This window comes from Arachis ipaensis, chromosome B3 (assembly GCF_059453495.1).
Source record: "Arachis ipaensis isolate K30076 ecotype BB chromosome B3, ASM5945349v1, whole genome shotgun sequence".
In the NCBI taxonomy this organism is placed as follows: Eukaryota; Viridiplantae; Streptophyta; class Magnoliopsida; order Fabales; family Fabaceae; genus Arachis; species Arachis ipaensis.
This window is the reverse complement of record NC_142438.1, coordinates 132,471,521-132,494,458: the sequence shown is the minus strand read 5'-3', so window position 1 is coordinate 132,494,458 and position 22,938 is coordinate 132,471,521. Positions and strand designations below refer to the sequence as shown.

Sequence of the window (22,938 nt, the reverse complement as noted above, 5' to 3'; positions counted from 1 at the left end):
CAATATGATAAGTGCCCTCGAATTCTTCTTCAATTTTAGTGTCATAAACCGTCCAGTCAATGTTAGGTTCGGGTAAATTAACCTCAACTAATTCTTCAAATTCAATATATAACTCGATAACTGACACTTGTGCCCGTGTTTGTTGGTAGATCAAAAACATCCCTTGCATACTTGCATCGTCGACTACATACATTATTTGAAATTGAATAAAACCCCCAAATACTAACACAGGCTGTCTATAAAAAATATTTGTGACTCTCTTTAATATTTGATTATCAACACATTGACAAAATATGCTACTCTTAAATTTCTCATATGTTATTCCAAAAGGAATAACAAGATCATATGGATTTTCACATACAAAACTCACACCTTCAGATGTTTGTGGAAAGATTTGACCATTATAATATATTTTCAAATTAACACTTTCCTCCATTTTTCTTCTCTTACTCTCTCAACGAAATAAACCACACTCACACTCAACAAATTCGTTCTTCTTTTTATAATACTCGAGGTATATTTTTTAATCTAAAAAATACAGTACGCCTCCTGCATAATGTCATTCCGCCCCGTGCGTTCTGGTAATACGCTGGTCTTGTATTGTCAATATGCTCCCTTTGTATTATGTTTTTAATATTAAACTAATACAATACGCCCTCCTTGTATTGTGTGTTTAGTATTAAACTAATACAATCTGCCCCTTTGTATTGCTTTTTAAAATTTTCGAAAAAGCAATACACCCCTTGTATTGTCTTTATTTATTTTTAAAAAAATATTTGGATAAAGTAATTCGCCTCCTGCGAATTGTTAGTTCTCAGAAACATGCAAAACACTATTACATCTAATAATAAAGTATTACACCAAATTTTAACCAATATTTAAAAAAATGAGCCGAAAGATGCAGGAGTTTGAACCAAGCGGCAAAGTCATGGAAGGGTCTAGACACAAAATTTTAGTATGATTGATAAAATGATGAATTACTTATATATTGGAAAAGGGATAGTACACACATATTAGATGATGTAATATGTCTCTTGGGAATCACTAGAAGCCGTTTGATGCTGACGAGTAGAATTAGGATAAGTTTGATAAAGTTTTTGTTTTTTAAAAATAGTTTATAAAATTTAATTTTTAAAAAATAATTTTTTAAAAATTGAAGTATTTAAGTTTGGTAAATAAAATTAAAAATAGTTTTTAATAAATATCAGTAATATTAATTGTGTTTAGTAAAACAGTTTTTAAAATTTAAAAATATTATAATAGACATAAATATAAGGATTAAATTTGAAAATTAGTTAACATATAAAGTTATATTAGACTTTTAAATTTTAAAAAACACAAGCCAACTTTAAAAAGCTCTATATTAGGTGTTTTCAAAAGTATCCCGATCTTTTAAAAACTACAAGCACAAGCACATAGTCATTTTGATTTACCAAACATAAAATGAGGAACTTGGACTTTTAAAAAGTACAAACACTTCTTCAAAAAGCTTTACCAAACCAAACCTAAGAGAATGAGTAAACACTTAACTCCATGTATGTCTATTTTTGTAAAAAAATAGGGCACTTTTTATTTCATAGACTTTTTGGCCTTTAATAAAATTATTTAAGGATAATATAATTTTTTTGTTAAAAAAATATTAAAGAGTTATGAAAATTAATATTGTAAAACTTTTATTTATAATTTGTTTAAAATTTTAAACTCTACATAATTTTTTTTACAATAGTATTAACCATTATTACTGTTCTTGCCAGGAGCTCGAACTGAGGTATATGTCGGTTGGGATCCAAGCGGCTTGGTCAACCGTATCTGCTGAGGATCGCGCCACCAATACGAGCCTCGTCCGAGCAGTGGGGAGTACCTGCAAAAAGGACTCCGATGCTTAAGTCAGTTTCTGAGCAGGAATAATATTCTATACGCTACTATCGTAAGTGTTTGTGCTGTTATCTGCCTCTTACTATATGATCAGTGCTATTTATGGTTAGAGGAATCTGTTAATGGGTCCGAGATCCCTGGCTTTGTATCCGAGCTAACGATCGGATTCCTCTCCTGGGATAAGTGACGAAGTGGATAAGTGACGTGATTTTGAATTGGTACGTTGCACTGTTAAAACGTGCTGTTTTTGAGGTATAACGTCGGTCCTAAATTATTGGTACAGATCACAGCCCCAAGCTTGACTTGCTGTGGTCGGGAGCAAGTTGAGCTTTTTTGACCGATGTTATACGTTGTCTGACCTATGTCCGAGCCCCAAGCTCGACTTGGTTTCGACCTTGATGCTCGTTCGCTATTTCATTCAGTGAAGTTAAAAATAAAGTAATCAAATATTAATGAAAAATAGGAGAAAAATAAAAAGGTGGGAAAGAAAAGTGATTTATGGGAAACGAAAAGGGGGCATTTATTGATGTCGCGGTTTCCCAGAGGTAATTGATAATGGCCTGCTAGTGGGCCCATGGATCAAGGAAATCGTGGCCTTTGTTGTTGTTGGTCATATCAACAGTTTTTTGATCTAGCGGCTAGGGATGGTTTGTAAATTACATCGTATGATCTTACTTGTGTTGTGAGCCTACTTTTGTCATTCCAGTATTGTCTGTTTTGCAAGAGAGGAAACGGCGTCCAGAGGTTAGTCTTTGGTCTTTTTACCTTCAATTTTCTTTCTTCTTTTTTGTCTTCTGTCAAAATGAAAAAACTAGAGGATAAAGTAGTTGAAGTAAAAGATGATCTTTATGAGTAGGTTCACGCTGATGTCAAGTGTCGTGCGTCTCTATATCAAAATCCAAAGATGCTTGCTTCGCTTAATGCTTCTGAGTGGGTTCGCAAGGGTGCTGTTTGTGGAGTGGAGCTGATTGCTTGTAATGGGGAAGAGAGGGTTTGTGAGAAGAGGGGGGATTGGGAATATTTTTACGTTTATACTTGTCTGTTTTCTGAGCTGAACTTGAAACTTCCTTTTACTTCATTCGAATGTATGGTGTTAACTCAGTTGAACTGTGCCCCCTCTCAGTTACATCCCAATTCATGGGCTTTCCTTCGAGGTTTTGAAATCTTGATGACATTTCTGAATCATGTTCCCTCTGTAAATTTGTTTTTTTCTCTTTTTCAAGCCAAAGACGTTCATAAGGGCCTTTGGGTGAATTTGAGTAGTTACCCTAGACGTGCCTTGTTCTCACTGTTTAAGTCTTCTTTTAAAAGTTTTAAAGAAATGTTTGTAAAAATTCGTTCTTCTGAGACTGAGTATCCCTTCTTTCTGGACGACGAGCTTGGCGAGCTGTTTCCTCTTTATTGGTGTCATGAACCTATGCAAATTCTTGATGCTCTTGAGATATTAGAGGAGGATGATTTAGTTCTGGAATATTTAATTAGTGTTTGTTCTTCTGGAAAACTGTTGTCTATTGTCGAACTTCTTAGGTTTGAGATGGATGCTGATAGGTTAGGTGAATATATTGGTGAGTGCTTTTGTTGAGTTTGCCTTTTGTTTATATTTTGTATTCTTGTATTGACGGTTATGTTGTGTTTCTGCTATTTCAGGTGGGAGAGTTCCGAGCTTGTCTTTGGCTAAGATGAGGTCATTTTTTGAAAAGAAAAAAGATGCGAAAGAAGCTTCTGCTAGTAAGATCCTTAAGGAAGATAATATTGATGTCGCCCAATCGAGTGCTCATCCTCGTGGGGAGAAAAGGAAGAGTCCTGAGCCGGAGGGATCACTGGAGATCTTATCTGGTTTTGATGTTGCTGCTGGTTCTGGTGTTAGGAGTGGTGTTAGGAAGCAAATGCCTTTGCATGGTTTTGCTCCTGGAGCTTCTTTGGAATCTGTTTTTAGTGATCGGTTCCCGTTTTCTGCCTTGTCGGATAAGGTTGGCCAAAATGTTCATGATGTTCAATTGCTGCAGAATGTTGGGAAAGAAGTTGTTGGCCAGTATATGCAGGTTCGTAAGAATGTAGGATTTTGTTTGTTTTGTGTTTGTAAGAGATTGTTTAGTGTTTTATGACATTGTTTTGTGATAGGTGATTGCTACTAGGCTGTTATGTGTTGGTCGTAGTGCTGAGCTTTTAGGTGCTCAGGAGAGAAAAGATGCAGAACTGAGAGAGATGAGGTGATACTTGATCTGACTAAGAAAACAAAAGACTTAGAAAGTGATGTTGGGCGTTTGCAGGCCCAAATTCGGTCCATGCAGGAGCAGTCAATGGAGTCTGACTTGGAGAAAGGCAAGTTGACCGCTCGGGTTCAAGAATTGGAGGATAGTGGCATTGAAATGTTTGCTGCAGGGTTCGACCGTGCAATTAGTCAAGTGTCTGTGTTTGCTCCTGAGTTTGATCTCAGTCGTTTCGATGTTACTAAGATAGTTGTTGGTGGGGTTTTGGTTGATGACGAACCTGGAGATGAAGCCCAGGACGAAAATGTTCATGTAAATGATAAATGATCGTTGCCCTTTTTTTTTGTTTTTGGACTTTGTCTGAGCTTTTGATTTGCTCATTTTGTATTTTGGTGTTAGTGATGTTTAAACTTTGAAAAACATCTTTGTTTAATATGAATATGAACTTGTTTCGTTAAAACAATCTGATTGCTGTTTGTCATATCTTTTTGATATTTGGAGTGGTTGGCCTCGTTAAAACCTCCCCGAGTAAAACCCTTTTTTGGGAAAAAACCTCGGTGGTAGGAAAAAGAGTACCCCTTGTTCTCCAAAAAAGATTACATATGTTTAAGTATGGTACAATCGTAGGGACGTGATGTTCCAAGTGTTCGGTAGATTATCTCCTTCCAAGGTCTGTAACGAGTATGCACCTCGGCCATGTACTTGTATGACTCTGAAAGGACCTTCCCAATTAGCGGCGAGCTTACCCTCTCCTGGCGATTTTTGGACATCTTCCAGTCGTCGGAGCACAAGGTCTCCTTGCTGTAGTGTTCGGGGTCTAACCCTTGTGTTGTATTTGCGCCGAGTTAATTGTTGCATTGCTTCATGTCTTATTCTTGACTCTTCTCGTACTTCTTCTAGTAGGTCTAACTCAGCTTCTCTAGTTTGATCATTAGTATCCTCGTCGAGATAGGTTGTTCTGACCGAGCCTTGTGATATCTCTACCGGGATCATGGCGTCGGATCCGAACATTAGCCTGAATGGTGTCTCTTTAGTTGAGCTTTGCAAGGTGGTGTTGTAACCCCAGAGGATTTCTGGTATCAATTCTGCCCATTGTCCTTTGGCAAGTGTTACTTTTTTCTTTAGAGCCTGCAAGATAACTTTATTAGCAGCTTTGGCGAGCCCGTTGTATTGTGGGTGCTCCACCGAGAAAAAATGATGCTTTATATTCAAATCATGCAAGAAAGATGCTATTCTCTTATCAGTAAATTATCTATCGTTATCAGTAATTATGTCCATAGGCAGTCCGTATCGTCATATGATAAATTTCCAAATGAAACCTTTTACCTTTTTCGATGTTATTTTCGCTAGAGGTTGGGCTTCTACCCATTTTATGAAATAATCGATTGCTACGATCAGGAACTTCACCTATCCTTTGGAGATTGGGAAGGGCCAAGTATGTCGAGCCTCCATATGTGAAACGGCCATCCGATTTCCGTCGTGTGTAACGTCTCGGCCGGGTTGTGGATGATCGGTGAGCATCTTTGGCAGTTGTCGCATTTTCGGACTTTATCGAGACAATCTTTTCTCAATGTTGGCCAATAGTATCCAGCCCTCAATATTTTTGTGGCTAAGCTCCAACCTCTGATATGTGTGCCGCAAATTCCTTCATGGGTCTCTTCCATTGCGAGGTCGGCCTCCTCCTTTCCTAGGCATTTGAGCAGGGGTCGGGAGAATCCTCTCCTGTATAGATCATCACCTATGATTGTGAAGAAACTCGCCCTCCTTTGGAAGAGCTTCGGGTTCTCTACATTTTTGGGTTTCTTTCTGAACTTTAGGAATTCAATGTACGATATTCTCCAATCTCGTTCCTGTAATATACTCATAAAAAATTTATTGTATATGCTCGGTTGTTCCAATGTCATGTGTGATAAATTTGGGGATGTTCCTAATTTCCTAGATGTGGCTAGTTTGGATAGTACATCGGCTTGGTTGTTGTTGTTTCTACTTATATGAGTTATTTCAAAATGTTGGAACTGTTGTGCTAAGCATTTTACCTGTGTATAATATTGTTCTAAAGAGGGTTCTCGTACCTGGAATACGTCGTTTACCTGCTGAACCACCAAGAGGGAGTCGCAGTAGATCTTTATGTTTTGTATTCCACACCCTTTTGCTAGGCGCATGCCGGCTAGGAGGGCTTCGTACTCAGATTGGTTATTGCTGACTGGAAATGTGTACTTTATTGATTGTTCAGTGAAGATTCCATCTTTGTCTCTGAGGACTATACCTGCTCCACCGCCGTCCTCATTGGCGGCACCGTCTATATACAGCTCCCATTCTGGGTGTGCATCTCCATCCGACGTCAGTTCTGTCACAAAGTCGGCCAGTGTTTGTGACTTTAATGAGTTCCGAGGTTGATATTCCATATCGTATTCTGACAGCTCAATGCACCACTTGGCCAGTCTTCCCGCGAGGTCAAGTATTGACAGTACCTGCCTTAGGGGTTGATTTGTTCGTACTATGATCTTGTGGCTTTGGAAATAGTGCATGAGTCGTCTTGCTGTGATTATTAGGGCATATGCCAATTTTTCAATAGTTGGATACCTCGTTTCTGCATTTTGTAATATTTTGCTGACGAAATACACTGGGTTTTGTTGCCGACCTGTTTCTGTAACAATGACAGATCAAATCGAGTTATTTGATACTGAAAGATATAAATACAAGGGGTTACCGGGTACTGGTTTTGCCAGTATGGGTTGGGATGCGAGCCGTTGTTTGAACTTGGCGAATGCGTTTTCGCATTTCTCCGTCCACTCGGACTGTTTTGACTTTCGCAGTATATTAAAGAAATGATCCGACTTTGCTGCCATCGTGGGTAAAAACCTTGAGAGGGCGACTAGCCTCCCTGTAAGTTGCTGTACTTCCTTGATTGTGGACGGCGATTTCATTTCTAAAATTGCTTTGCATTTTTCAGGATTTGACTCTATCCCCCTGTTTGTCAACATGAATCCCAGAAATTTACCTCCTTGGACTCCAAACGCACATTTTTCTGGATTCAGTCGCATGTTGTATTTCTTCAGTTGGTCGAAAACTTCTTTTAAATCATTAAGGTGTTCTTCTTCTGTGTTTGAATTGACCACCATATCGTCCACGTATACCTCCATGTTCCTGCTGATTTGCTTCTGGAAAACTTTATCCATTAGGCGCTGATATGTAGCACCCGCGTTTTTGAGGCCGAATGGCATGACTTTGTAGCAGAAATTCCCTTGGTCGGTTATGAAAGCTGTCTTGTCCTCGTCGTCTGGGTGCATAAGTATTTGGTTATAGCCTGAGTACGCGTCCATGAAGCTTAAGATCTGATAGCCGGAGGTGTTGTCTACGAGCTTATCAATGTTTGGCAAGGGGTAGGAGTCTTTAGGGCAGGCTCGGTTCAGGTCAGTGAAGTCTACACACATCCGCCATTTTCCCGAGCTCTTTTTGACTATGACCACGTTTGCCAGCCAGGATGTGAATTGTATTTCTCGGATGAAGCTTGCGCTTATCAGTTTTTGTGTTTCCTTTGTTGCTGCTTCTGTCCTTTCCTTTCCGAGTTGCCTCCTCTTTTGTTTTATTGGTCGGGCTTTGGGGTCGAGGGCGAGCTTGTGGCATATGATTTCTGGGTCTATCCCTGGCATGTTAGCCGGGGTCCAGGCGAACAGGTCGGCGTTTGTTCAGAGTAGATCTGTCATTTGTTGTTTGTATCCTGCAAGCAAGGTAGAACCAATGTTAGTGCATTGACTCTTATCCTCGGTCAGGCTTACCTTGTGGAGATCATCGGTTGGTGTTGGCCTCTGCTCATGATGGATCCGAGGATCCAACTCGGCGAGGTCTGGTATATCGCTGGCATTGTATACCGAGTTTATTCTCCTTGTTGGTGTTTGTTGTATTTTTAGCCCTGCGTTGTAGCACTGCCTTGCCTCTTTCCTGTTCGAGTGAACTGTTGCTATGGTTCCTTTTTCTGAACAAAACCTAACACACAAGTGAATTGTGGAGACTATGGCTCCGAAAGTGTTTAAAGAGGGTCTTCCCAAGATAATATTATATGGGCTGAAACAGTCAACAATTAGGCATTGAATGTCTAAAGTTTTTGAGTGAGGGGGTGTCCTCACCCATACATAACTTGTCACGGGGATTCTTTCCCCTGAGAATCCGACGAGCTCCCCGGAGGACGGCTGTAGAATTTTTTCGTTACGTTGCATTTTCTCGAAGGTCGACAGAAACATGACATCGGCACTGCTACCTTGGTCTAGCAAGACTTTCCGAACTAAGAGGTCTCTTGTTGTTACTGAGATGACTACGGGGTCGTCAAGGTTGGGAGTCTTATTGTCAAAGTCCTTGCTGGTGAATGTGATGTTAGGGACTTCTGGAGTAGGTGCGTTAGTGGGTGTTTCGTTTTGGACCGCCAACATGGTCCTGTAGCTTCTTTTCCTGGCCAAGCTTGTGCCCCCGCCACACGCAAAACCTCCTGAAATGTAGTTGATGACTTTCTTAGGTGGTTGATTACTCTGCCACTGAGATTTTTCGCCATTTGCTTTCAGGTGTTCTGCCTCGTGTGATGTTGGTTGTTCTTTGTGGAGTTGTCTGCCGATGTATTTGTCCAGTAACCCTTGTCTTGCTAGTCTTTCCAACGTGTCTTTAGCTATAACGCACTCGTCCGTGGTGTGTCCAAATTTTTGATGGAAAGCGCAGTGTTTCGTCTTGTCAACGTACCTCTGGTCTTGGTATGTGCCAGCTCGGTTTGGTGGTTTGATGAGTTTGCTGTGGAGGATCTCTTTGATTATATCCTCCCTTTTGGTGTTGAACTTGGTATAAGAATCGAACTTCGGGGCTAGCCTGAAAGGCTTTTTAGAGTCTCTGTTTTGGGACCTGTATGGTCTTTCTTCCTCCTTTCTGGACATGGGCTTTTCGTTCCTCCTAGTTTCACGGAGTTCCTCAATTTCGATTTGCCCTGTCGCCTTATCTCTGAATTCCTCCAGTGTTTTTGGTTTTGCCACAGCGATTGCTTCCTGGAATTTTCCTGGCCTGAGACCGCTCTTTATTGCGTGCAGTTGTACTTCTGGATTGAGGTCGGGAATTTTCATTGCTGCTGTTGTAAAGCGCGTCATGTAGTCCTTTAAGCTCTCGTGTTGTCCCTGTTTGATTGTGCTGAGGTAGTCTGAGTCCCTAACGTATATCTTGGATGCTGCAAAATGATTGATGAACATTTTGGCGAACTCATCAAAGTTGTTTATGGATCCTGCAGGAAAGTTAGAAAACCATAATAAAGCAGCTCCATCTAGGAATGTTGGGAAAGATCGGCACATGATGGGGTCTGAGTCGCTGTTGAGGAACATCATAGACTCAAATTTTGTAACGTGGACTTTAAGATCTCCGATTCCCTTGTAGGGCATTAGCGTCATCGGAAGTGTGAAGTTCTGTGGCATCTTGAAGCTCATTATTTTCTCGGAGAACGAGTTGGTCCGGCGTCTCACGTTCTTTGGGATTGTCTCTCCTGTTTTTGCGTTGGATTCCGACAGGTGTTCCTCGTGTTGGTTAGCATTTATTTTCTTGCTATCGACCTTTCGATCTCTGTCGTTTTGCAGCGTCGCCAGGAGTTCGGCTAGTCGCTGATTTTCCGCTTGGAGGACGGAATTGGCAGCAAGGAGGTCGACATTGTTTTGAGAATGCTGTTGGGTTTCGGAATGGTCGGTCATGCTTTGCTTCCTGCAAGAGGAAAATACACAGTGCGAGTATAGGAAATAAATTAAAGCTAGAAATTTAGTGAGGGGTGAGAATGAACTCTCGGGCCCCACGGTGGGCGCCAAATGTTCCTGCCAGGAGCTCGAACCGAGGTATATGTCGGTTGGGATCCAAGCGGCTTGGTCAACCGTATCTGCTGAGGATCGCGCCACCAATACGAGCCTCGTCCGAGCAGTGGGGAGTACCTGCAAAAAGGACTCCGATGTTTAAGTCAGTTTCTGAGCAGGAATAATATTCTATACACTACTATCGTAAGTGTTTGTGCTGTTATCTGCCTCTTACTATCTGATCAGTGCTATTTACGGTTAGAGGAATCTGTTAGTGGGTCCGAGATTCCTGGCTTTGTATCCGAGCTAACGATCGGATTCCTCTCCTGGGATAAGTGACGAAGTGGATAAGTGACATGATTTTGAATTGGTATGTTGCACTGTTAAAATGTGCTGTTTTTGAGGTATAACGTCGGTCCTAAATTATTGGTACAGATCAATTACTATTATCATTATCTTTCTCATCATCATTATAATTCTTATGTTTATTATTTTAATTTTGCAATTATATCATGTCATTTTTATTATTTTATTTACCAACAACAACATATCATCGGTCTCTTTTTTTCATTTTTCTTGCAACGCTATCTTTTCTTTTTAAAAGATTTTTGTATTATAAATACTTTTTCTTTTTGTGTACGATATTACTTTTGTCAATAGTCTTTCTCCACTTAATCATCAAGAATAAAGATATTTTTTAAAAAATAAATTTATTAATAATATAAAATATTCACTACTTACAAATAAAACCCTACAAAAACTAATTTAATTATTATTTAACAAAATTTTTAATGGATGAATTATATTAAAAATAATTTTGTTAGGTGTCGAAATATCTCATTTTTTTGGACAGAAGTCGCTTATTCTTCAAGAAAATAGATAAAAACCAAGTTAAGTGTTTACAAATCTAAAAATATCGATAATAACAATTTCTATTTAGCACCAAAATAGTATAATAGCAATGTGCTAAAATATGATAAAACACAAATCGTCCATGGAGATTATGCCTTAAAGAAAACATAAATCACTCTTGCACGATTATGCTTTTTAATTTTTTTTTCGAAAAAACACAAATCTCCCTGGAGATTACAGTTTTTTTTTTTTTTTTATCATTAATCATTCTTATCATTTTGACATTTTAAAAATTTACCCCATATTTTAAAAATTATGAAAAATCATTATTTTTTTGAAAAATTACATATAACCCTCAAATTTAATGAAATGAATTGTGCAGCAGTTATATATTGTTAAAGAATAACAAATATACAACTAATATGATCAATTAAATGATGTAGAGCTATTATGAGTTTTTGGACAATTCAAATTTAAATTCAAGTTTATGTAAAGATACATTTAAATTTATAAATGTTATAGGAAAAAAATAATGTATTAATAATGAAATAAATAATAGAGATTGAATTAATATATAGTGTTATTGGCAATATTAAAATATTAAATAATAATATAATTCGTGAAAAAAATAACATGACCATTATTGTATGGCATTATTTTAAAGGGATTATTAACTTTCAAAATGATGATGATAAAAGCAAAGATTGATCGTAGGGGATATAAAATTCAAAAAACATAGAAATAGAAAATAAATAATAATAAAGTTGATTTTATTTGTACGATGCTCCTTTTGATATACTAATAAGAAGAAATTGATAATAAGATTATAATGTCATATAGAAATTATATATTTGGAATTTGTTTATGTGTGATGAATGAGTTTATATATAAATTGAAATAAAAAAAATTGCTAAAGAAATAATTAGCAAATGATGTTTATGCTTCTGATTTGATGTTGCAGTTTATTAAATTTTAAGAATGACTTTTGACAAAAAAAATATATATATATTTACAGCAGCTTCTGACTTTGAGGATGTTTCCATAACAAAGTAAAATTATATTTCAAAAATTTACAGTTGGAGTATAAGAAACATGTTCATCAATAAATGTGAAAGATGCATCTTTATTCTTAATGAATTATTTGTAAAAGGGTTTATTTAATTTATATTTTAAGAATATATGTTAAGATGATAAATTAAATCTTTTTTTAAATACAAAAATTTAAGTTTTTAATGTATTTATTTTTTATTTATTAAATACAAATATTTAAAATATTTTATTAATAGTAATCTTATTATGTGCTTTTAAAATACATGTTAGTTAAACCTTTTATAAATTCTCAATGAATGTTATATGTCCTTATGAAACTCATATTTAAATAGAAATTGAGTAATAAAAAATTTTAAAACACATAAATCATTAAAACATGTAAATATTACTTAAAATTGACTCAAGTATTTGAATATAATTCTTTAAATTTTGGTGGAGTAAAAAATTAGTTTATTAGTCTTACAGTAGATGTCAAATATTTTTGTGTGAATAAACTTTTAAAGTATATTTCGTTTTTTACAATAATGTAATACGTCTTTTTTTTTTTATAGAGTGAGAATAAGTTAAACATAAAAAAAAAATATAGTGGTTGATACCTACAAAAAAAAAAACGTTCCAACACTTAAATTATAGTGTTTAAGAAGTATAAAAATTTTATGGATATATTATATTAGTGAATAGTTTATAGACATTTAGGCATTATAATATTAATCATATGAATATCTAAACATAAAATACAAGATTAGTGTGTAGAAATTGGTGAATTTTCTTTTTTGAGTGATAGATAATATTTTATATAGATATTAGGTTAATGAAAAATATTAATATTATGATTGTTTGATCATTAATATAGAAATAATAATTATTAAACTCATCGATTACAAAGTTAAGAATGAATAATATTTTAAGGCTCATTTATAATTCACCATGAACAATTTAACCAAAATTATACTTCATATTGAGTAAAGAATTAATTATAATTATATACTTAATCATATTTTACACACTCTACTCTATTGTAATACTTGAAAAAATAAAATAAAATAAAAATTAATCAATTTAAATTGATTAAATAATTAATTTATTTATCTATTTAGATAAATATTGAGAATTGAAATTTTAGCTAATAATAAATTTTTAAATAAAATTTAAATTTATAACAAAATATTATTTACTTAACTTATCAAATTAGAATATATCGTAGACACTAAAATATAAAATAAAATGACGCTCGAAGTAATCACTTGCGCAATCACCAATTTTTGGCGCTTATATGCGGACTTATTATTAATTCCTATAGATACCTCATATAGCACAAACATACATAAAATCCTACAATCCTATAACTATCCTTAAAAAGAGGATTTCTTCCATAGTGGAAATCCAACGTGACATGCTCTAGATTCATTCTCAAGAATTCCTTCATCTTATATCAGGGTCATCTCTCTCATCCCGTGTCATTGTTGTCACTTGCCAGTTGCCACAATACAACAATTGAGCGCGAAATTTCAAACTTTGAATTTTGAATTCAAAATCAAAATTGAAAAATAGATTCATTTTCATCATTTACGTTCTCCCTCCATTTTCAATTTCTATTTTTCTTTCTTCTTTATCATCATTATCATCATATTTAGTTCCTCCTCCTCCTTCTCTCCAGTTCGTTTCTCCGTTCTCAGATACTATTTTTCGATCTCCTTTTCTTCTTCAACTCTTTTTGCTCCTAATCTAACTTGAAGGTGGAGATTATAGAGTTTCAAGGCAGTTGATGTCATTGTACCTGATGGCTCCAACCTTCAGGGGAGTCATCGCGGTGGAAGGGACAACAACGTTGGTGGTAGGGGTTATGAAGGTCGATGCGGTGGCGACGGAGGCTATGGTGGTGGAGGAGTCTAAGGCAGCATGGGTCCCAGTGGTCGCGATGGAGTTCGTCGTGGTGGTGGATAAGGTGAAGGATGTGATGACGGTCGTGCATGCTACAACCGTGGTGGAATGGGTCGAGGATTGCAACCAGGGAGGAGGTGGATGCAGAGGCAGGTTGGCGAAAGCTGCTACAACTATAGGCATTTCTGGGCATTTTGCAATAGACTGCCCAACAAGCGCTATGAGAAAATGAAAGTATAAGATTTTAATACCCCTGCTCATACTACTCTCTATTTTTTTAATATTATTTTTGTTTATTTAAATTGTATCTTTATAGCAGGTAGCAATACTAGATCACTCTCAAGAGACGCGCTCCCACCTGGGGGTAATTCTTTTTTCTTTTCCCAATGATTTTGCGATGATGAGTTGTGTGCCTTACTATTTGATGTAAATGTTTGTACTGTTGTTGTTGTTGTATTCTCCGTTGATGCAGAAAATCCAGAACCGTAAATCCGTAATATTGTTGCCAGGATTCTAATTGCCCTTCGCCAAAAGGTCTTAACTCTTAACCTGTTTTCTTCTTATCTTCAATTTTGCATCCAATAAGAGCAAGTGAAATTTCTAAGTAATGCAAAATGAATTGTTTGTTTTTTCTTTGATTTTTGATGTCTTGGCTTTGTACTTTCAGAATAATTTAGAAACTAAGGTAAAAGAAGATCTTTCTGCAGCTACTGTGGAGGTTTGTATCCATTCTATTGTGTTTCTATTGTTTTTTGGAAAAGTATAAGGAACCAAGTATCTATCAGCCAAGAATTGAACAACTCAATTAATAATTATTAATTTTAAATTATTTTTTAAATTTAAATTTTGATTATTTTTTAATCAAAATTTACCCTAATTTATTTTCATTCCCATTTATTATTCACCACACATAACTACAAATCCTAATCCTTCTCCCCAATGCCCCACGCTGCCGTGGTTTCGTCGTGCCACCGTAGCGGCGCTGCTGAACCGTTCTCGCTTATCATTCACCCACTTCGCTCACCTTACCCTTCCCACTGCTCGCGACTCCTCATTCATATCGCTTGCATTCTCTGCTTTTGCAGTTCTATCCACGCTCGAGCCATCTACGCTCGTGCCAACCCCCTCCTTCCTCGCTGATTGCAAGGGCTCCGTAGACAAGGTAACGCTGCTTGTGTTACTCTTTCTTTGTATAATTTATTTCTTTTTTACTTGGGATTCTCCATGCCTTTTTTATTAAGTTTTAGGAATAAATGACCATTTGTACCCATGAGAGATGAAAACGCTGACATTTGTACCCATGATAGCCTGAAGCTAAAGTTATACCCATGATAGATGCCCTCTGTGTGACAAAAGTGCCTTGACTTGGATCTGAGCTTGGTTCGTAGGAATCCGATCCTACGTGGCACTCCCTCCCTTATCTTCAACCCCTCTCTCTCTTACTCACACACACACTCTCTCTCTCTCTCCAAACCCCACTCTTCACTCTTCAAACCCCACTCTGACCCCTTCTTCCTCAACACTCACTCCCTCACCATCCACTCCGCCCTTCACGCCGACAAAGCCATCCTCTTCTCCCTCCCCACCACCTCTGACCCCATCAAGGACACCCTCCTCACTCTCATGCTTTCCAACCACTCTTCCTTCATCCTCACCTTCTCCACCTCCCCTTCCTCTTCCGCACTCCAAATCCGGGATGGTACTTCTCAACCATCTCTTCATACCGGTCAACCAAGCCAGCCCAGTAACCGTGCAGGTAGTAAGAATTATCAAGGAAAACAACATCATCATCGTCCCCCTCGTCTTCATCTATCTCTTTCCTAGACTCATTCTCCTCTTCATCAATTATGAAAAAAAAAATTCAAACTTTGAAAAAAATCAGGCACTCCACAGATCAGTAACACAAAAAATCAAAGTGAAGGAGAAAAGGACCCGCGATTGAGGAACGCATATATGAACGTGTTGGTAATATTTATTTCTCAAATAAACGTTCTAATTTTTAACAGCATCTCTCTCTTTATCTGAATACAATTATTCAATTAAGCTAAGCAAACGAAGCACCCATCTTTGTACAGAAGAGAGAGAGAACAAAAACAACATAGAGACAGAAGACATGTCTGCTTTTGATACCTACAGCGTCGACTCCGATCACCACCAAAATCACGCCAACGAAGACAACTTCTCCGGATACGACGGCTACTTCCAACTTCTTAGAGGAAGGTTACACCCTTCGTGAGTGGTGCCAGTGAGAAGTGAGAAATGATGAAAAATTTTGGGAATTTGGAAGATTCAAAAAACCTTAATAAGGATGAGGTTGTTGATGTTGATGTTGACGATGAGAGGAGAAAGAAGCTGTTGAGGAAGAGGCAGAAACGTCGAGAAGGGAGAACGGTGGGTTGATGATGTTGATGGCTATGGTGGTAGCAAGGAACGAGAGCGGTGGTAGTGTTTCAGAGTTTGGAATTGGGGAAGAGAAGATGGGGAATAAAATTATAAATTAAAATTAGATTATATTTAAAGGGTTTGGGGGTTTGGAGTGCCACGTAGGATCGGATTCCTACGAACCAAGCTCAGATCCAAGTCAAGGCACTTTTGTCACACGGAGGACATCTATCATGGGTATACCTTTAGTTTCAGGCTATCATGGATACAAATGTCAACGTTTTCATCTCTCATGGATACAAATGGTCATTTATTCTAAGTTTTAGTAATCATGATTCAATTTAGGATAATTCATATTTCTAAATTTGATTCATTATTATGCATTTGTGAATGAAGATGGATGTCGGAGAGTTGAAAATCAAAGAATGTCGAAAGTGGTAATTGTAAATGTATTGCCTTCTTCCATCAGTGCTTGGTTTAAGGTTGTAAATCTAATGCTTTAGTATTTGTTTTTTATGTAAGGCTTCTGCGATTCCTAATACAGAACATGTACAAAGGCTATTGCCGAAGAAAGAGGATCTAAGCAATAAAAGAATGCTGGGACAGCTTTTGGAAACTCTAGAGGTATGTTAAGACTAGTTACTTTGTTTTGCTTTTAGAAGCAATGGAAATAGAATGGTATAATCTACAAGGTTTGGATTTATTGAATATATTTAAGCTTTCTGTTATTGATAGTACTTACTTAGTTTTTATTGCTAGTGCTTACAAAGTCTAGATTTACTGAATACATTTAACCTTTGATTTCATAACTATTGATAGTGCTTACTTGGTTTTTATATTTTTTATAGGCTTTGAGATGTTTCTGATTGAATAATGTGTCTTTGCTTATGAATATATGCACCACCAAGGTGAAAGGATATAATGTTTTTGCCTCAGTGAAAAGAACACTATACCACTACAATGATTGAAGGTTTTTGGTAATTTTTTCTTTTCAAGATGATATTCATTTGTATGGAGTTCTATTCTAGTATTTCTTGTCTTCTTTTGTATTTTGTAGTTATCAAGAACAAATAGATTAAAATTTTATTTTAGTCATTTAAGTTTTATGAAGTAGTCACTTGTCATGGATAAGGTTCAGAATGAGGACTTTGTATTTACTTTGGAGACAATTATGGCCTAATTTGGGAAAACTTCTATAAACATTTACTAGATTCAAATAATTAGATTATTTTAAATTGAGTAATAATTGTGTCTTTTAATTTTAAAAATAGATGTTTTTTAATTATATAATTGTTGATGTTTCTTTATTTTTATAATTATCAATAGATAGCTGTTTCTTTATATATTTTTTTAACCCATTGTTACTGTTACTGTGAAGTCCTTTGATATCATAATTTAATTTGTCATATTCTTTTATTTTTAACAGGTTGCAGGAATTGAGGCTAGAATGAAAAGTGGATATTATATTGGCCGTGGTTCGAGATCTATCAAGGAGGACATAAGTAGAATATGCCGTGATGCTATAAAGTAAGTTTTCTTTCTTCTATTCTCCTGTCTCCTTGGATGGAGATTGTAATTCTCTCTCTTTTTTTTTTCTTTTTTTTTTTTTTTGATAAATTGGATATATATTATTACTATGATTGGAGACATTTTAATGAAGTAAATAGGGTCTGTTGGCTTAAGTTGCCAATCATAATAAACAAAAGAACATCTTCACTAAAAAAAAAGGGACTTCTTAAAATAAATAAATAACAAAAAAGACCATATTTTATCATATTTTTCTCATAATCTGGTTCTAACCATAGAAGTTCATATGTTAAATTCTAAGCTTTATAATTGTTTTGTTGTTATACCTTAAGTTTTTATGCTGTTTGGCAGTTTCACATACATCTTACTTTTACATCCTGAGACCCAGTTACTTTTGTTTTGGAATTGTTCATTTAGCATGTCTTTATTAGGTCATAAGAAAGGGTGTTTTACCTTACACGCTTGATGTTCTTTGTTTTTCAACAATATTCATGTTTAATGGTTGGGTCATTTGTGTGCTTATCCATCACAGGGCAAAGAATTGGGGTGATGCTAATGACATGAATAATATGATCACATTGTTTATTCAGCTTGCAACACTGTTGGAAGAGAGCTCTATATCTGTGCATGATAGAGATGTGCTAATGACATGAATCGTATGATCACATTGTTTATTACTTTTGTACATGATGAATTCTTGTATCGACAATGTTGTAAATTATATGGATAAGTTGAATGAATATCATGATTCATTTCATTGCATTTTAGCATGATGACAAATTTATAGTTACTTATGTGAGATAAACTTTTTTTATTTTTCATTCACATGACTTCCGTTAAAGTAACAGCTATTTAGTATTAAAAAAAAAAAAAACATCTTGACACTTGACACAAGCTAAGTAACATCCACTTAGACCTTTACAAAAATAATTAGGTACCTACCAGAAGTTATTTGTATTGTTCTTTACTACAGAGATGATTCAATTGATAGTGAATACAAGTATCACAAAAGAAGGAAAAAGATTTTTGTATTTATCCTCATGCTTGTTTAACAAAATTTAAAGAAAAAAAAATAGATAAAGAAAAGAACAACAACAATATCTAATTATTTGCTTTTTCAAGAGCAATCAAAGGGTTTTGACAGCTTTCCTTTTACTCACTGTTTGTTTTATGCTGTTATTATACTTGAACTTTGGAGTTACAATTTTTATCAAATTAAAACGGAGTCCACGTACACAACATACTACTTAGTACTACTTAATGATAAACTTATGAGGCAAGTGTTACTTATATGATTAAATTTATTATCAAGTGGTCAGAGTGTATACAACAACTAAATAGCCATAGATGTCTATTATATATTAACTATAAAAATGCTCATAAGTTACAATAATTGAATCAATAAGTACAATATGCGTTCAATTACTTCAAAGTTAATCTCCACCTTAAATAAGAATCATCTATTTAGTATAAAAAGAAATATTCATTTGTTTAACAAAAGAAACATCTGATGTAGATTTTTTCATATTGCGCTCGGCTCTTCAGGATGTCCCTGGAAAGTGAAAGCAAAATAAAGTATTTATGGTCAAGGTGTATGCAACAAATTAATAGCCATTTATGTCTATTATATGTTAACTATAAAAATGTTCATAAGTCACAACAATTGAATCAATAAGTACAATATGAGTTCAATTACTTCAAAGTTAATTCCCTTATTAAATGATGATTCCTTTTAAAAGAATCATCCATTTAAGATAAAAAGAAACATTTATTTGTTTAACAAAAGAAACATGCGACGTAAATTTTTGCATAAACATTCAAGTTGCCTACAAGAAGAAAGATACTAATTACTAAGTAAGACTAAAATAAAATACATTCAATTCTTAAAGTATTATAAAAATTCACAACTGTAACTCAGAAACCTCTCAAAATGTATCAAAATTGCCACAAACGGTAACGTCATCACATGTAACATTATGATGGATTTCACTCTTTGCATGATTTTTAGGTGTCCAAACTCAAACCGAACTTTAAATTTGGCAAAATTTAACTAACTCTAGTATAATTTTTATCCCAAACTCGCAAATCACATTAAAAAGAAACCAGTGCAGCATGTGTACGCATTATCCATCAAAACAGGAAACATTAAACCAATAGCATAAATATTAGTAGCAACCACCCATTGAACGGAAAAGAACAGTTCTATAGCAAATTTAAAAAAGATGACATATCACAAATGAAACATTCACATTTTTCGTTTATAAATATCATCTTTGTCAACGTGTTCACTTTCTTGCAGCAATTTCATATAATTAAATTCACACCGAACTTCGAATAAATCAAAATTAAATTAAATCATAACTAATCTTTAAAAAAAACAACAATCTTATGGTAAAAATAACATCTGTGATCATTCAGTAAGAACCATTCATTCACAACAAAAAGCAACATCCAATAAATTATAATTGAATCATATGCCTCAACAAAAGACATCCAATTCGCATGACTAGAAATAATTGAAATCAGAGACAAATTAATTTATCAATCCACCAAAAATCAGAATATCTTTAAGAACATCTAGTATCGCAAAAAACCCTTTTTAATTCTTACAATCAAAACTCTAATTTTAGAGAGAAGTAAATCCAACAATTCAAAATTCATATTATATGAATGTGTCATTATATGCATAGGATCTGGTACAAAATCAACTTACAACCACTTTACTCATATCAAAATCAATCAAGTATAACACCCATCAATAAATTCTTACCGAGGAGTATTTTTCAGTGAGGCTTCACGGTGCGACTTGGAGGAGTCCGACGCGGCTCTCGTGGGGGCAGATCATGGGAGGTAATGCCGAGTGAACCGGATGAGAAAGGAAGGCTTCAATGGTGCGGCGACGACAACATGCAGCAGTAGTAGCGGTCTGGGGTGGGCTTCTGACTCCCCGCGGTTGCTCGCGCGTGGGCGGGACGGAGGCGCTGCAGCGGTCTGGCGCGAACTTCTAACCACCGCCGTTGCTTGCACATGGACGGGACGGAGCTGCTGCGGCCCTAGACTCTGGCTAGTAAATGCGTACGACGAACGTGGGAGGGAGGCACAACCATTGGAGGGTTTTGGATGTTGCTGTAAGGAAAAGGTGAAAGGTGAAGGTTAACTAGGGTTAATTTGGATGTTGCTTTTTTCTTATATGGTAAATGAGCTTGGGGTTCAGCTCAATAGAAGTTGGCAGAAAGTTAGCTGGACCCCTCTTAGTTCCCTAGCAGAATTGTTAATTTTTTTGTTCAATTCCTTACTATATCCATCACTCTTCAAGGTAGTGAGTTTCAATTCTCAATTTTTGGGTCTTTCCTCTTCGAAAATTGGGTAATTTTTTTTTTCACGGCCCATTTCAGTTTTGTTGCTTTCAAATGAAACTTTGTAAATTTTATGTTTATGTTAACTTTGCTCCATGATTCTATTTTTCTTTCTGTGCTTAATATTGCGTGCATCTTTGTTTGAATTATTATTGCATTGTAGCTAATATATTATATTCTTCTTCTCCCTGCACAAACAATCTTTTACTATGGAAAAAAATTTGAAAATTAATGAAAATTGGATTAAGAAAAATTTAGCATAAATACATTATGATTGAATCAACTAGCAGTGTTTGACATGATAGAAACTAAACTATATCTACTGTTGTTTTCGTTCAAGGTGAATCTTATCAGAATAAATTGAAAGGAGTTAAGTTTACTTACTGACAGCAAGTAGCAACTATACGCCTGGTTCATCCTGCACCATCCGCTCTGCCTTTTACTTTGTGCTTTGTCATCGTTAGGTAATGTTCTATTTGTTGTATTGCTGTTGGATTCCTTTATAGCATTTGTTGCATGACTCTCATATAAGGATAGATCTCGAATGTTATTAGTGGTTTCAACATAGGAAGTTGCTAGGTGTCAGCATTTGCTCTATGTCCTTTTGGAGGTCCTTGCACCATTTTCGTCCACTATAACACAATTTAGCATCCACAACTTTAGAAATAAATAACCAATGACACAATATATATATATATATAATTAGAAATTTTCATTTGTGCTGTTTTATTGCTTTTCCAACCTTCATTTTCGTTTTATCCAATCATGAGAAAAGTTAACATAAGGGAAGGTGATTGCATGAAAAGTTTACACACTACAAAATTCAGTTATATAGTCTCAGCCAATTGTAAATGAATTTATTAAGAAGAAAGACTTCAGTGAATAAATTTTATAGATGAAGCATGTTATATTCTGTTTCTATTGAAGATTCATTATCAATCTTTCACTCCATAGCTTAAAATATCATAGTTTAGCTAAGTAGATACCACATACAACCAATCTCCAATCTTTTTAGACGAATTTTAAAACTCTCTATGAAAGATCCACTGATATTCAATTCTTCACTTTAGATCCTGTATATCTCTAATTCTCTATTTATTCTCATGTTAAACTTGGTTTTCCAATTTCCATTAAGCATATTTTCTTTAATTAAGATCTGTTTCATATGCCATAATTTGATGCTACCTTATATCTAAATTTTAATTATTTTTCATTGGTTGAGCATGCTGGAATTTTAATAGTGATATTTCTTTTCAGAAACTTCATTTCCTCTCTAAGAGGGTTCTTTGTTTAGATTTTGATGTAATTTGAAATCTATTAGACACTGGACTAGTAAGTATTTTTAGTTGGGAGCTATTAATAATTAATTTGGTGTTGTAAAGTAACATGATAAGGATATTTATAAAAACTAGCTTCAATTTGATTTATATCATGTTAAATTTGTCTCCTCAAGTTTCAACATATCCATTCTGATTGTGAGAAATTACTATTCTTGATATGATGTGGTTAGTCCTGACAATATATGGTTTAGATTAAGGCAATTCTAATTATTGTAAGAGTTTACATGTAAGTGCATCATAGTTTGCATACTTGCATGACTATTTTCACTAATGAGTATTCATTTGTTTTTAGTATTATATAATTTGGTAGTTGTTTATTAAATAGTGAAATACTCCACATTTGATCAAACTATTTTTTATTGGTGCTTTTCTTAAGACTATATTACTCTAATTTTATTTTTACATTGTTATGGACTAAACTCATGCAATTTAAAAGTTATTTGCTCTTTACATATAGAATGTGTCTAAGTCATTTTTTTATAACTATAAAAGAATAGTGCTTTTTAATTTTGTTGTCTTATGATATATAGTTATTAGTACAAGTTAAACACGCAAATTATGTGTGCGAAAGAAAAAGAGAGAAATAAAAATGCAAGCCAGCACAATTTTACATATCTAATATAATTCTTAACCATGCTTATCATAAAACACAAATATTTGC

The 22,938-nt window shown here is 35.3% G+C and overlaps 4 protein-coding genes across 4 annotated transcripts; 2 read left to right on the top strand and 2 right to left on the bottom strand.

Moving 5' to 3' along the window:
- Positions 1 to 3,554: 3,554 nt before the first annotated feature.
- LOC148572486 (uncharacterized) lies at positions 3,555 to 4,089 on the top strand. Its single transcript, XM_088507538.1, has 2 exons — positions 3,555 to 3,917; positions 3,997 to 4,089. The coding sequence occupies exons 1-2, from the start codon at positions 3,555 to 3,557 to the stop codon at positions 4,087 to 4,089; spliced, it is 456 nt and encodes a 151-aa protein (XP_088363664.1).
- Positions 4,090 to 4,691: 602 nt separating this feature from the next.
- Positions 4,692 to 7,738, bottom strand: LOC107633613 (uncharacterized). The gene is made up of 3 exons (XM_088507537.1): positions 6,796 to 7,738; positions 5,493 to 6,732; positions 4,692 to 5,319 (listed from the first exon to the last, which is right to left on the bottom strand). Exons 1-3 carry the CDS (start codon positions 7,736 to 7,738, stop codon positions 4,692 to 4,694), a joined length of 2,811 nt encoding a protein of 936 aa, XP_088363663.1.
- A 36-nt stretch (positions 7,739 to 7,774) lies between these two features.
- Positions 7,775 to 9,796, bottom strand: LOC107633614 (uncharacterized). Its single transcript, XM_016337220.1, has one exon. It carries the CDS (start codon positions 9,794 to 9,796, stop codon positions 7,775 to 7,777), a length of 2,022 nt encoding a protein of 673 aa, XP_016192706.1.
- A 6,683-nt stretch (positions 9,797 to 16,479) lies between these two features.
- LOC148572485 (uncharacterized) lies at positions 16,480 to 18,234 on the top strand. The gene is made up of 4 exons (XM_088508354.1): positions 16,480 to 16,497; positions 16,577 to 16,678; positions 17,481 to 17,581; positions 18,114 to 18,234. Exons 1-4 carry the CDS (start codon positions 16,480 to 16,482, stop codon positions 18,232 to 18,234), a joined length of 342 nt encoding a protein of 113 aa, XP_088364480.1.
- Positions 18,235 to 22,938: the final 4,704 nt, after the last annotated feature.